We start from the raw sequence: 15,157 nt of genomic DNA on the forward strand, positions 1-15,157 counted from the left end.
GGGGTTATCCTCATCGAGATATATCATCTTCTAGTCAGTGGGCATCTGTCCAGGATAGATCACAGTTACTGCTTAAACAGAAAATTATGTTGATTCCTGACTGTGTGTAAAATAAAGAATTACAGGATTTAATGCATTCTGCTGAACAAGTTGGAAAATATACTTTGCAATGTGGTTTTGATTCATTAGAGGCCTCTTGCAGGGCTGCTGTTTCTGGGTCTGTGCTCAGAAGGCATGCTTGGCTTAAGGAGCAATCTTTGCCTGATCATGTTAAAGCTAAATTGTTGGATGCTCCTTTAAATCAGGACCGCCTGTTTGGCAACAAGGCTGAGGAAGTTCTTAAAAAGATGGAAGATAAAGCTAAAATCTATGCAAACTGTTAAAGATTTTTTACAAGTTCAGCCTCCTAGATTTAGTAGGCACTGGCCCTCTAAGAATTGGTCCTTTCCAGCCTCTTCCAGGTCTTCTCAAGCCAAACCCAGACACAGCAAAAACCCCAGGTTTCAGCCCCAGGGGACACACAGAACTAAGCAGTGGGGGGCCTCCACTCCCAAATCTGGGAATAATAAGACTCCCCTCTATAGTAAACTGTCTCAATGACTTCCTTTTAAAATTTCCAAGCACTTATCAACTGACTGCCCCTTTGGGGGGAAAGATTGCTCTTCATGCAAAGAATTGGGAACTCATTACCCAGGGCAAATGGGTTTTAAATATAGTGTCCCAGGGATACAGATTTCACTTCCGCACGTTGCCAACACCAAGCGGGTGGCCAGACCTACCCCCAACTCAGTGGGCAGAAGCCCCAAAACAAGTACTTTCTCTCTTAAGCATGGGGGCTATTCAGCTGGTACCAGAAGAGGAAAAGGGACAAGGTTTCTACTCAAGACTTTTCCTGGTACCCAGAAAAGACAATTCATGGCATCCTATCCTGGACCTGTCTACTCTAAATATCTTTTTTGAGATTCCAAAATTCAACATGCTGACTCTTCACCAATTACTTCCTCTGCTAGGCAAAGATGCCTGGTTTGCCACACTAGATTTAAAAGAAGTGTACCTGCACATCCCAATCAGGGAATCTTGCAGAAGATATCTACGCTTCAAAGCAAGCTACATGGACTATCAGTCCTCTGCACTACCCTTTGGCTTATCTACTGTGCCCAGGGTATTCACAAAGTGCCTAACTGCAGTTATTGCATTTTGCAGGCAAAGAAATATTCAAAACTATCTGGATGATTGTCTAATTCAGGCAGAAAACTAGGACATACTTTTGAATTATCTGGCCTTTGTACAAAGGGTTCTAACTTGTCTTGGGGTACACCATAAATGAAAAGAAAACACACATGGTACCCTGTCAACAAATTATATTCCTGGTAGGAAGCTTAAATATAACTTCCCAGATGGCTTACCTCACGCCAGAGAAACAAATTCATTTGACAACCTACTTCAAGCAAGTGGCCACAAAAACCCTGCTATTTGCAAGACAAACACTGCAAGCCTTGGGGTTCATGGCCTCCTGCATTCTTCTAATTCCATATGCAAGACTGCATATGAGGAAACTACAGTGGTATTTAGAAAGCCTATAGCCTATGGGGTCAACATTCTCAAGACCTAGAAACAATGATTCCTATCATACATTGCCTACGCCTAGAGTTCCTTTGGTGGGCAGAGGCCTGCCACCAAAACAAGGGACTACCTTTTAAACCACCCCCTGCTGCCCAAACCCTAACAACAGACGCATCACACTATGCATGGAGGGGGGGTAACCTGGCAGGAAAGTGCATTCAGGGCAAATGGAATCCAAGTGAAATGCACCTGCATATCAATCAAAAAGAAATGTTAGCTATACAGAATGCTCTGACAGCCTTCAAGGACCACATTCTTCCAGGACAACTAATGGTAAAGACGGACAACACCACTGTTATGTGGTACATAAACAAGCAGGGGGGTACACGTTCTTACCCCCTCTGCAGACTAGCCATGGCATTGTGGAACACAACCTTGAGCTACCATGTGCACCTACAAGCTCAATTTCTGCCAGGAAAATTAAATACACTGGCAGACGGACTAAGCAGAAACCTCATGGACCCACACGAGTGGAAACTGGAACGAGGGATTTTCAACATGTTGACAAGCAAATGGGGAAGCCCAGATATAGACCTATTTGCCTGTCCCCAGAACTACCAATTGGACAAAATTTGCACAAGGACTCCTCACAAACAAGCCTGTAAAGTGGATGCTCTGACCTTCAGCTGGCAAAACCTATCAGTCTGTGCCTTCCCCCCTCTGCCTCTGCTCTCCAAAGTACTACTAAAAATCAAACAGGACAAACCAAGGATGATTTTGATTGCTCCAGACTGGCCACACCAACACTGGTACCCCCTCCTGCACAGTATGTCATGGTTATCTCCATGGCACCTGCCTCAGACTCCTTCCCTGCTGTCTCAGCAGGAGAACCAGATTCTGCACTCTCAGTTTATTACACTGAACCTTGCAGCCTGGCTAATTACTTAATCTCTCCTTTACCATCCCTCAGCAAACCTGTGATGGATATCATTTTAGAAGCAAGGAGGCCTAGTACTAGAAAATCTTATGTTGAAAAATGGAAAAGATTATGTGCCTGGAACCAATCTCAAGGGATGAGCACAGCAGCGCCCAATTTACCTCAGACTTTACAATACTTAACTGAGATGCTTCACAAGGGCCTGTCTTTTTCCTCCATTAAAATCCACACCTCAGCCATTTCAGCTCATTGTAACACAGAACCTCCCCTCTTCTCTCATCCAAAAAATTTGAGACCAACCAGGAGAGCTCCAACCCCAGCCTGGGACCTTAACTTTGTCTTGGAGAAACTCACTCTACCTCCTTTCGAGCCAGCTTCTACTGCAGACTTAACATTTTGTTCTTGGAAAACAGCTTTCTTTTTAGCAATCTCTTCATCTAGAATGGTATCTGAATTACAGGCCCTTATGGCAGTGGAGCCTTTCATCATCTTTCATGCGGAAAGGGTATCTCTCAAAACCAATCCATCCTTCATGCCCAAGTTGGTATCCAGTATGGCTCTTAATCAGTCCATTCATTTGCCAACTTTCTTTCCCAATCCACAGAATAAAGGGGAACGGATACTGCATTCCTTAGATGTGCGCAGACAACGTAGATTCTACTTGGACCGGACTAAACCTCAAAGGAAATCTGAACAACTGCTGGTAGCATTTACTGCAGGGGCAGAGGGGAAGGCTATTTCAAAGCAAACCATTTTAAATGGATAAGCCATTGCATTCATTTCTGCTATAAACACCATGGAAAACCTATCCCAAAGGGATCAGACCTCACTCCACCAGGGCTGCATCTACCTCTACAGCCCTTTTCAGAGGCATCTCTACCAGGGACATCCTAGAAGCTGCTACCTGGAGTTCTGTACATGCTTTCATCAAGCATTATCATTTGCCAGTTTTCTCTAAATCCAGAGCTGGCTTTGCCACTGCAGTCTTGCAGGGCCTTATAGCTGGCCCTAATGCTATTTAAATGTCTCCTCCCAACCATAGTTTTGGGAATCTATCCAAAAGTAATAACTGCAACAGTGAAACACGAAGAACATAGTACATTTGTGTACACTTACCATAAATGTAGATGTTCAAGTGTATTCACTGTTGCAGTCCTGGTTACCCTCCCTCCAGACCCCTAACTACTTTTGACTATACCTCTACTTTCCTTTACTATGCTTAAAAGCCTTTTTGGTGTATTTGCTTTTTTGTTGGAGGTATATCTTTTATATTTAATTGCTTCCCATTAGGGGGGCACCTGACATCTGGGGCAAGAAAAACTGATGTAATGGCATCAGGTGCATGTTTTATACCCCTGATGACCTGACGTCATGGAAGAAGGGACAGCAACCAATACAGGACCCAAGACTTTGTTAATCAGGCCGACTGAGGGCTACCTGCAAGCAGATAACCCAAATGTAATGACTGCAACAGTGAATACACTTGAACATCTACATTTATGGGAAGTGTACACAACTGTACTTTTTTTTTTTTTTTTTACAGCTTACAGTTAAGTGGTGCATTAGCACACATGTTCTGAAAGATAAACTACAAAACTTACTGCCATCAATCCCCACGATTTGGCAGAACCAAAATATATGAAGAAAAAGCCAAACATTTTGAGGCAAAAATCTGGGCAAATGAGAAACTGACACTGCCATGTTCTAAATGTAGAGGTGGGTTTGAATCAAGGAAGGGACTTGTGTTTGATCCTCAACATAGAGTTAAGGAGTATCATACCTTGCAGTGCATAAAACATAGAGAAAGCCGGAAACAGTGGGTTGGGGTAGAGGGACAAGGGTCCAAAATCTTATTGGTCATGTAAAATTAGAAAGCTGCTAGAATCACGTGGCCAGAAGTTTGCATTCACTCATTGCTCTCAGTGTGTGTAATCATCCTAGAGTTAAGTGCTGGGGAGTTTAAACAGCAGTTAGTGTTGGTGAGGTGTGCATGTGCATGTGTGAGTGTATGCAGAGGGATGAATGGTTTTAGGTGTGTGTGTGTGTGTGTGACTCTCTGTGTTTGTTTGGTCAGTCACAGCAGAAAGAATAGTTAGAGGTTAGGGAGGTTAGATGTGTGTAAATAGGGGAGTATGTCCATGAGTTTATTTGTTGTGAGTGGGCTGTGTGTGTGTGTGAGGGCGGTATCATACCTCTAAACTTCCCTAGACTAATGATTAAATCTTGAAATATTGTGGGAATCTACTAGACATCATGGAAATGTAAATACTACTTTAAACTCACTTAAAAAGTTAATAGACCAACAGTTTTACAGCACAAAAGATGTATGGGTGGGGAGAATCATGCTATATTACTTTACAGTCACTTAAAAAAACTAAAGAACAGCAGTTTTGCAGCACAAAAAATACATGGTGGACAGAATACTAGCCTCCAGGGATGCTCTTTATATAGTCAGCTGTAAAAGTTAAAATACGAAAAGGAAAAATGAGGGAAACATCTAGGAATGATACACCTTCAGCAGTGGGAACAGCACTTTAGTCCTGTGTGGTGTTAAATGCCAGGAATGTGTTAAGTCATGTGATAAAGGACCTATCCTGGACCTGTTTACTCTAAACACCTTTTTTGAGATTCCAAAATTCAACATGCTGACTCTTCACCAATTACTTCCTATGCTAGGCAAAGATGCCTGGTTTGCAACACTAGATTTAAAAGAAGCGTACCTGCACATCCCAATCATGGAATATTGCAGAAGATATCTACGTTTCAAAGCAAGCTACATGGACTATCAGTCCTCTGCACTACCCTTTGGCTTATCTACTGTGCCCAGGGTATTCACAAAGTGCCTAACTCCAGTTATTGCATTTTGCAGTCAAAGAAATATTCAAATATACCCATATCTGGACGATTGTCTAATTCAGGCAGAAAGCCAGGACATACTTTTGAATTATCTGGCCTTTGTACAAAGGGTTCTAACTTGTCTTGGGGTACACCATAAATGAAAAGAAAACACACATGGTACCCTGTCAACAAATTATATTCCTGGGAGGAAGCTTAAATACAACTTCCCAGATGGCTTACCTCACGCCAGAGAAACAAATTCATTTGACAACCTACTTCAAACAAGTGGCCACAAAAACCCTGCTATTTGCAAGACAAACACTGCAAGCCTTGGGGTTCATGGCCTCCTGCATTCTTCTAATTCCATATGCAAGACTGCATATGAGGAAACTACAGTGGTATCTAAAAAGCCTATAGCCTATGGTGTCAACATTCTCAAGACCTAGAAACAATGATTCCTATCATACCTTGCCTACGCTTAGAGTTCCTTTGGTGGGCAGAGGCCTGCCACCAAAACAAGGGACTACCTTTCACACCACCCCCTGCTGCCCAAACCCTAACAACAGATGCATCACACTATGCATGGAGGGGGGGTAACCTGGCAGGAAAGTGCATTCAGGGCAAATGGAAACCAAGTCAAATGGACCTGCATATCAATCAAAAAGAAATGTTAGCTATACAGAATGCTCTGACAGCCTTCAAGGACCACATTCTTCCAGGACAACTAATGGTAAAGACGGACAACACCACTGTTATGTGGTACATAAACAAGCAGGGGGGTACACGTTCTTACCCCCTCTGCAGACTAGCCATGGCATTGTGGAACACAGCCTTGAGCTACCAAGTGCACCTACAAGCTCAATTTCTGCCAGGAAAATTAAATACACTGGCAGACGGACTAAGCAGAAACCTCATGCACCCACATGAGTGGAAACTGGAACCAGGGATTTTCAACATGTTGACAAGCAAATGGGGAAGCCCAGATATAGACCTATTTGCCTGTCCCCAGAACTACCAATTGGACAAAATTTGCACAAGGACTCCTCACAAACAAGCCTGGAAAGTGGATGCTCTGTCCTTCAGCTGGCAAAACCTATCAGTCTGTGCCTTCCCCCCTCTGCCTCTGCTCTCCAAAGTACTACTAAAAATCAAACAGGACAAACCAAGGATGATTTTGATTGCTCCAGACTGGCCACACCAACACTGGTACCCCCTCCTGCAATCTTCATGGCACCTGCCTCAGACTCCTTCCCTGTTGTCTCAGCAGGAGAACAAGATTCTGCACTCTCAGCTTATTACACTGAACCTTGCAGCCTGGCTAATTACTTAATCTCTCCTTTACCATCCCTCAGCAAACCTGTGATGAATATCATTTTAGAAGCAAGGAGGCCTAGTACTAGAAAATCTTATTCTGAAAAATGGAAAAGATTCTGTACCTGGAACCAATCTCAAGGGATGAGTACAGCAGCGCCCAATTTACCTCAGACTTTACAATACTTAACTGAGATGCTTCACAGGGGCCTGTCTTTTTCCTCCATTAAAATCCACACCTCAGCCATTTCAGCTCATTGTAACACAGAACCTCCCCTCTTCTCTCATCCACTGTTCAAGCGGTTCCTCAGAGGGACCAAAAATTTGAGACCACCCAGGAGAGATCCAACCCCAGCCTGGGACCTTAACTTTGTCTTGGAGAAACTCACTGTACCTCCTTTCAAGCCAGCTTCTACTGCAGACTTAACATTTTGTTCTTGGAAAACAGCTTTCTTTTTAGCAATCTCTTCATCTAGAATGGTATCTGAATTACAGGCCCTTATGGCAGAGGAGCCTTTCATCATCTTTCATGCGGAAAGGGTATCTCTCAAAACCAATCCATCCTTCATGCCCAAGTTGGTATCCAGTATGGCTCTTAATCAGTCCATTCATTTGCCAACTTTCTTTCCCAATCCACAGAATAAAGTGGAACGGATACTGCATTCCTTAGATGTGCACAGACAACGTAGATTCTACTTGGACTGGACTAAACCTCAAAGGAAATCTGAACAACTGCTGGTGGCATTTACTGCAGGGGCAGAGAGGAAGGCTATTTCAAAGCAAACCATTTTAAATGGATAAGCCATTGCATTAATTTCTTCTATAAACACCATGGAAAACCTATCCCAAAGGGATCAGACCTCATTCCACCAGGGCTGCATCTACCTCTACAGCCTTTTTCAGAGGCATCTCTACCAGGGATATCCTAGAAGCTGCTACCTGGAGTTTTGTACATGCTTTCATCAAGCATTATCAGTTGCCAGTTTTCTCTAAATCCAGAGCTGGCTTTGCCACTGCAGTCTTGCAGGGCCTTATAGCTGGCCCTAATGCTATTTAAATCTCTCCTCCCAACCATAGTTTTGGGAATCTACCCAAAAGTAATAACTGCAACAGTGAAACACGAAGAACATAGTACATTTGTGTACACTTAGCATAAATGTAGATGTTCACGTGTATTCACTGTTGCAGTCCTGGTTACCCTCCCTCCAGACCCCTAACTTCTTTTGGCTATACCTCTACTTTCCTTTACTATGCTTAAAAGCCTTTTTGGTGTATTTCCTTTTTTGTTGGAGGTATATCTTTTATATTTAATTGCTTTCCATTAGGGAGGCACCTGACATCTGGGCCAAGAAAAACTGATGTAATGGCATCAGTTGCATGTTTTATACCCCTGATGACCTGACGTCATGGAAGAAGGGACAGCAACCAATACAGGACCCAAGACTTTGTTAATCAGGCCGACTGAGGGCTACCTGCAAGCAGATAACCCAAATGTAATGACTGCAACAGTGAATACACTTGAACATCTACATTTATGGGAAGTGTACACAACTGTACTTTTTTTTTTACAGCTTACAGTTAAGTGGTGCATTAGCACACATGTTCTGAAAGATAAACTACAAAACTTACTGCCATCAATCCCCACGATTTGGCAGAACCAAAGTATATGAAGAAAAAGCCAAACATTTTGAGGCAAAAATCTGGGCAAATGAGAAACTGACACTGCCATGTTCTAAATGTAGAGGTGGGTTTGAATCAAGAAGGGACTTGTGTTTGATCCTCAACATAAAGTTAAGGAGTATCATACCTTGCAGTGCATAAAACATAGAGAAAGCCGGAAACAGTGGGTTGGGGTAGAGGGACAAGGGTCCAAAATCTTATTGGTCATGTCAAATTAGAAAGCTGCTAGAATCACGTGGCCAGATGTTTGCATTCACCCATTGCTCTCAGTGTGTGTAATCATCCTAGAGTTAAGTGCTGGGGAGTTTAGACAGCAGTTAGTGTTGGTGAGCTGTGCATGTGCACGTGTGAGTGTATGCAGAGGGATGAATGGTTTTAGGTGTGTGTGTGTGTGTGTGTGTGTGTGTGTGTGTGTGTGTGTGTGTGTGTGTGTGTGTGTGTGTGTGTGTGTGTGTCTCTCTGTGTTTGTTTGGTCAGTCACAGCAGAAAGAATAGTTAGAGGTTAGGGAGGTTAGATGTGTGTAAATTGGGGAGTATGTCCATGAGTTTATTTGTTGTGAGGGGGCTGTGTGTGTGTGTGAGGGGGGTATCATACCTCTAAACTTCCCTAGACTAATGATTAAATCTTGAAATATTGTGGGAATCTACTAGACATCATGGAAATGTAAATACTACTTTAAACTCACTTAAAAAGTTAATAGACCAACAGTTTTACAGCACAAAAGATGTATGGGTGGGGAGAATCGTGCCATATTATTTTACAGTCACTTAAAAAAACTAAAGAACAGCAGTTTTGCAGCACATAAAATACATGGTGGACAGAATACTAGCCTCCAGGGATGCTCTTTATATAGTCAGCTGTAAAAGTTAAAATATGAAAAGGAAAAATGAGGGAAACATCTAGGAATGATACACCTTCAGCAGTGGGAACAGCACTTTAGTCCTGTGTGGTGTTAAATGCCAGGAATGTGTTAAGTCATGTGATAAACACAAGGGGAAATAATCTTTAAATCCTGCACCTTTGCTACAGAGAAACAGCACTTTACCAAAGCAGCACTTAAATGAGATATCTGGTTGAATGTTTAAATATAATAATTCACATTAAAAATTTAAGATAAGGGGGAATCTTCAAACCCTGTACCTTTTGTACAGAAAGCAGCTCCTTAAGTAAGCAGAGATTTATCTTCAGTACCAACACAGGACATCATGGAGTGATTGTCCTTGGATCCTATCTTCAGTAACAACACAGGACATCACAGAGGGATTGTCCTTGTATTCTATCTTCAGTACCGACACTGGACATCATGGAAGGATTATCCTTCGATCCTATCTTCAGTACCAACACAGCACATCCTGGAGGGATTGTCCTTGAATCCTACATTCAGTACCAACACAACAAATCCTGGAGGGATTGTCCTTGAATCCTATCTTCAGTAACAACACAGGACATCATGCAGGGATTGTCCTTCTATCCTATCTTCAGTACCAAAGCAAGACATCATGGAGGGATTGTCCTTGGATCCTATCTTCACTACCAAAACAGGACATTCATGGAGGGATTGTCCTTGGATCCTATCTTCAGTACCAACACAGGACATCATGGAGGGATTGTCCTTGGATCCTATCTTCAGTACCAACACAGGACATCATGGAGGTATTTTCCTTGGATCCTATCTTCAGTACCAACACAGGACATCATGGAGGGATTGTCCTTGGATCCTATCTTCAGTACCAACACAGGACATCATGGAGGAATTTCCTTGGATCCTATCTTCAGTACCAACACAGCACATCCTGGAGGGATTGTCCTTGGATCCGGATGCATTTTCTCAACAGTAAAATGTATGAACCTCTAATGGCATTATTAACTCGCTATAATAGTCCAGGAGCTGTGATGGACAGGGCAAGTATAAATGGCAAAATCAGGAACATTCTTTAAAGTTAAAGACAGCTGAGAGAGATTAGGGAGTGTCCATGGGGGGGGGGTTGACATACCTCTAAACAGCTGTGCTCGAGACTTCTGAACAAAGCTGTGAGGTACCGTAGATGACACTAGTGAAAATTTATAAATATTTATCTAGGTCACTTAGAAAGATAATAGAGCAGCAGATATAATATCACAATGAACATATGAACAATAAGAAGACTGAAATTCTAGTGTGTGATGTTAATGAATGATTGCAATTACTGTGGATTACGAACAATAAGAAGACCGACATTTCTAATGTCTGACATTACTGAATTACTGTAATCACCACGGATTACCAACAATAAGAAGATGGAAATTCTAGGGTCTGATGTTACTGAATGATTGTAATCACCATTGATTTATGAGTGGCAGGTAAAAAATATTTTTGTACTGTTTTTCTTGTACTGTCCCTCAGTAACCCCCCCATTAATGTTGGCCCTAGCACAAAACTACTAGCAGTAATGATAGATGACCCACTCAGGTTTGATCTACATGTAAACAACTGCATCAGAAAGACACACCAAAAACTTGGCCTTCTTAATCGAAACAAAAAAGTTTCTAACAATGCACAAATAACCCTCTCTCATGCATACCTCCTTACCCAGCCTTCTATATAGCTGCCAAATTCTTACCAATATTAACTCCACACTACTAACTAAACTACAGTCTACCCTATAACAAGGTTGCCAGTTTCGGTGCTCACCAAATTTATCATTGTCTTTCACTAAGCTACCTAAACTGGCTGTAATTACCTAACCAGATCTACTCTCTCAAGTACATATATTCACTCTATACTATACCTGAAATCCATGTGCCCTAGCCTATCTCCCCTCATCTCTCAAAATACTTCCACTAGGTCCCCTATGTAGCTCTGACCTTAACCTACTACAAATATGCAAACCTAAGACTAAAATTGGCTGCAACCTCTACAGCTACAAATCCTACCATGTCATGGAACAAATTACAACAAGAAATCAGGTCCCTCAAACATCCAAATCAATTCAAAACTGCCACTAGAGAGTACCTCTGAACTCACTGGTCCTGCCTCTGCACTCATCCTCCCTGATCTATCCCATCAATTCATATATAATCACCAAAACTTCAAATCTTTTTAGCTCATAAACCTCTTCAAAGTATCACTCTTGCTCTCCATCTCTTATCTCCATTTCTAAGGTCACATATCTCAGGAAATAACCGCATACACTGTGGACTCTCTTCACTGTTTATTGAAAATGTTTGTATCGAATAATTTCTCTTATGTATGCTTATTATGTTTTTTTCTCATTTATTATTTTTCTGATAAAATGTATTTCATTGTATATATATATATATATATATATATATATATATATATATATATATATACATTCTAAGCCGCTAACAGTAAAATTTTAAAACTGTGGAGCTTTGCTCCCAGGGCCCCCACTGAAAAAGGGCTACTTAGCTCAGTCGGTCTAACCCGGTCAACAAATGTAAAATAAAAAAATAATTATAGGCTACCTCTGGGTTGTTGTATAAGTTATGGGACAGAAATGAGGTATATCTGTGTGTGTGTGTGTGTGTGTGTGTGTGTGTGTGTGTGTGTGTGTGTGTGTGTGTGTGTGTGTGTGTGTGTGTGTGTCACTCTGTCTGCCTGCCTGTCTCTCTGTGTTTGAATGTGTGTAAGTATATAGGAGAATGACAGATAAGGGTGTCTATGCCAACATGATGGATTCATGTGGCTTCATGTCTTCCTACCATAGAAAAGAGCTGATTACCACTAACAGTAATACCATGTAATTCAGTGATATGCAATAAAATGGAATTCAGGGACATGCAATAAAATGTAATTTAGAGGAATGCAATAGAATGTAATTCATGAATATGTAAATTAGTTCTCATTGCTGCCAACACACTTCTGAATCACTCTTCCTGAGATTTTGGAAACATCCTTTGGACCTCAGCTCTTATCACCCGCAGTGGGGTTCTTTATGAATCCCAGGGACATTATTCTTCTGCTACCACCATTTATATTTCTGTATTTAAAAAAAACAAAAAACTAACAGAAATAAGCAACTTCTCACCAAAGCAGCAAAGATTTCAATAGCAAATTCCCACCTTATCTCCACCCTACTTTATGCCTCTCCAATATATACCAACCTAAGGCAATGCAATCGAAACAAGCTAGAGTCCTGCTACAACAAAATCGCCAAATTCGCCACAGGGGCATCCTACCGTAGTCACCACTGTCTCCCACTTGCTGAACTGGGCTGGCTTGAACTCCCTCACCTCCTTCAATGGTATCAACTCTCACTCGCCCACAAACTAGTAAACCATCCACTAAATGTCTCATCCCTCCAGAATCTACTCCAACCCTATCGCACCACCACACCACTAAGATCCAGCAACAAAAATCACTTGCAGATCACTAAAGCTAATAACTCTGCTGGTGAAGCACTATTCTGTTGCACCATAGCCAAAATATGGAAGTCCCTCCCACCCACAATCACCTCCATACCATCATGCACCCACTTCAAAACTTTACTAAAAGCGCACCTAAAAACATGCTAGCTATGCCCTTGCAACTACCACTCTAATATCACCCACCTCATCCAGTCACTACCTTTCTTTCCACCCCACTAACTACCTTGATTATAGCAAGCTCAGATGCTCACAGCAGGAACTTCTTATTGTAACATTTGTTAATGTCTGTTATGTGCTTTGCAGATAAAGATTCTAGTAGTCTACTGATGTACTATGTTCTTCATCTGTAAATGTGTAATTAATTACTGTGTTAATCAAATTGTTAATCGCTATATTATCCAATGTAACTACTGTCTGTTTATTTTAATTGTGGAGCTTTTCTCCCCGGGCCTGCGCTGAAAATGGACCTACGTCCAGTCCCGGTCAACCAATGTAAATAAATAAATAAATGTTTACTTAAATTCATTCAAATTGTGTATCATATGACATTAGGTTTATGTAAAACACTGGGCTTTTAACAAAATTAAAAAAAATATTTTCCTTTCTTATTCTAGATTTGGCTATGGGTTTCTGGCCCTTTATGCTTGTATTGTGCAGAAAGACTGTACAGATGTATTCAGAGAAATAAGGCCGTCACCGTTATGGCAGTTGCTATACATCCATGTAATGTCATTGAAATAAAAATGACGAAAGTGAATTTCAAAGCAAGGCCTGGTCAGGTGAACACCATCAAAATTATCTGTTCACAGTTAGTAGCATTAATTGAAGTCTGTTGTAGAAGTCATACTGAAAAATAATGTATAATTTTGATATCCTTTTAATTTTATATTTTGTAGTATATTTCCATCTATTGTCCAAGAATCTCAACATTTGAAAGCCATCCATTTACTCTTACTATGGTAAGAACTGATCGTTATGTAAGTCACTAAAGAACTTATAGAAGTATATATTTTATAAATGTTATACTCATTTGTAATGTCTTTGAATAACTTGAAGTGACTAGTGATATTTTATAATTTATTCTACTTCTAACTTGTAGAGTAGGGTAAGCCATCCTGACATAGTTTTGTTTTATTAATCATGACTTCCACCCGCAGTACACTCTGCAGTCTCATACTATGGTATTATTTTGCCTTTGTTTTTTCCACAGTTTTCATTTTTTAGTGACTATGAATTACTGATATTTTAAATATCTCTGGATATGGTGAAAGTAGATTTTTTCATTAACTCGATTTAATTTTGGTTAATGCAAAGTACTAAACAAAACTGCATGGCTCTTTCCTTGTTTCATCTATAAACATCAGTCACCTTATTGTCTAAAGGCCCTGAAGTTCACATACAGCATTTTGAGAAACCACTTTAATTATAAGCCTGTATTCAATTGATGAAAAGCATCTTTTCAAGTGTACAAGATATCTTGAAGCTGTGCAAAAACTTGGCAGTTATGATTTATAACTGTATGGTAATATGGAGGAATATAAAAACTTGGAGGTCTTAGGTTGCTGTTTGATTTTTTTTCTGGTATAGGCATGTTTCTTGAGAGGCTAGATTGTGATATTTATCCTAATGGACCTAAATTGAATTGATAGGACTGTTAATCAATTTAGCTTTTTCAATTTGGCAATTGTTCAGCATATGATATTAAATTATTTCACTAGTGAACTGGTGAATAATGCCAGATCATCTGCAAACAATGTAATTTTATCTTGTATAAGATGTGGTCTTGCACAGCCTCATGTCAGCATTTTCTGTAAGATTTTGTGCTAGGGAGTCTAGAGCTAGAATAATGATACGGATGACGTTAGGAGCGCTGTAATAATGATACGGATGATGTAGGAGAGCTGTAAGTCATACCTATTTGTATTAAGACTGATGATAGTAAGAAATCTCATACTTTGCTATGTGTTTTTGAAATAACATTAGTTTAGTCATTTAGTAGACATATGAGGGGAAATATAAGAGTTTTAATAATTTAGTTTTACGGGCCTAGTGAATTGTTCTGAAAGCTTTGTCTGTATCAAAAACAAAGTATAAACTGTTTTTAATTTTTGTCAGTCAGTATTGCTGGGTCGGGTGTGACACTCTACTACAGTGGGATTTCCCTAAGTCTCTTACAAAGCTTGCCAGGTTTGCAGCCCTAAACCATATATGTTGGTATACCTGCTGTAGGCTGGGTAGACCCTAGAATGGGCACATCTACCTGACCTGTATACAAAACCCAGTGGCTGCTCCAACTCTCAATCTCCACCAAAAGTTAATAAGTGGACTCTGTCTACCACCAGCATGTCACCTACATTCTCCTGCTCAGGAAACATGAATAAGTGAACCCACATCATTCATGCCCCTTCTGACGCCAATTCAAACAACTACTAGAGATACTAATGAAACTTAGGTGA

General features: G+C 40.7%; 1 protein-coding gene across 1 annotated transcript in view; it reads left to right on the forward strand.

The window, feature by feature from the left end:
• The window catches only part of NOX4 (NADPH oxidase 4), a 1,166,454-nt gene that overhangs the window by 742,948 nt on the left and 408,349 nt on the right, over positions 1-15,157 (forward strand). The window contains exons 16-17 of the mRNA XM_044071824.1: positions 13,316-13,480; positions 13,598-13,660. Of these exons, the coding sequence (XP_043927759.1) occupies positions 13,316-13,480; positions 13,598-13,660 (228 nt within the window). The remainder of the gene's footprint in view (positions 1-13,315; positions 13,481-13,597; positions 13,661-15,157) is intronic.

The sequence above is a fragment of the Protopterus annectens genome, chromosome 5.part0, assembly GCF_019279795.1.
Source record: "Protopterus annectens isolate FY-2018-M chromosome 5.part0, PAN1.0, whole genome shotgun sequence".
In the NCBI taxonomy this organism is placed as follows: Eukaryota; Metazoa; Chordata; order Ceratodontiformes; family Protopteridae; genus Protopterus; species Protopterus annectens.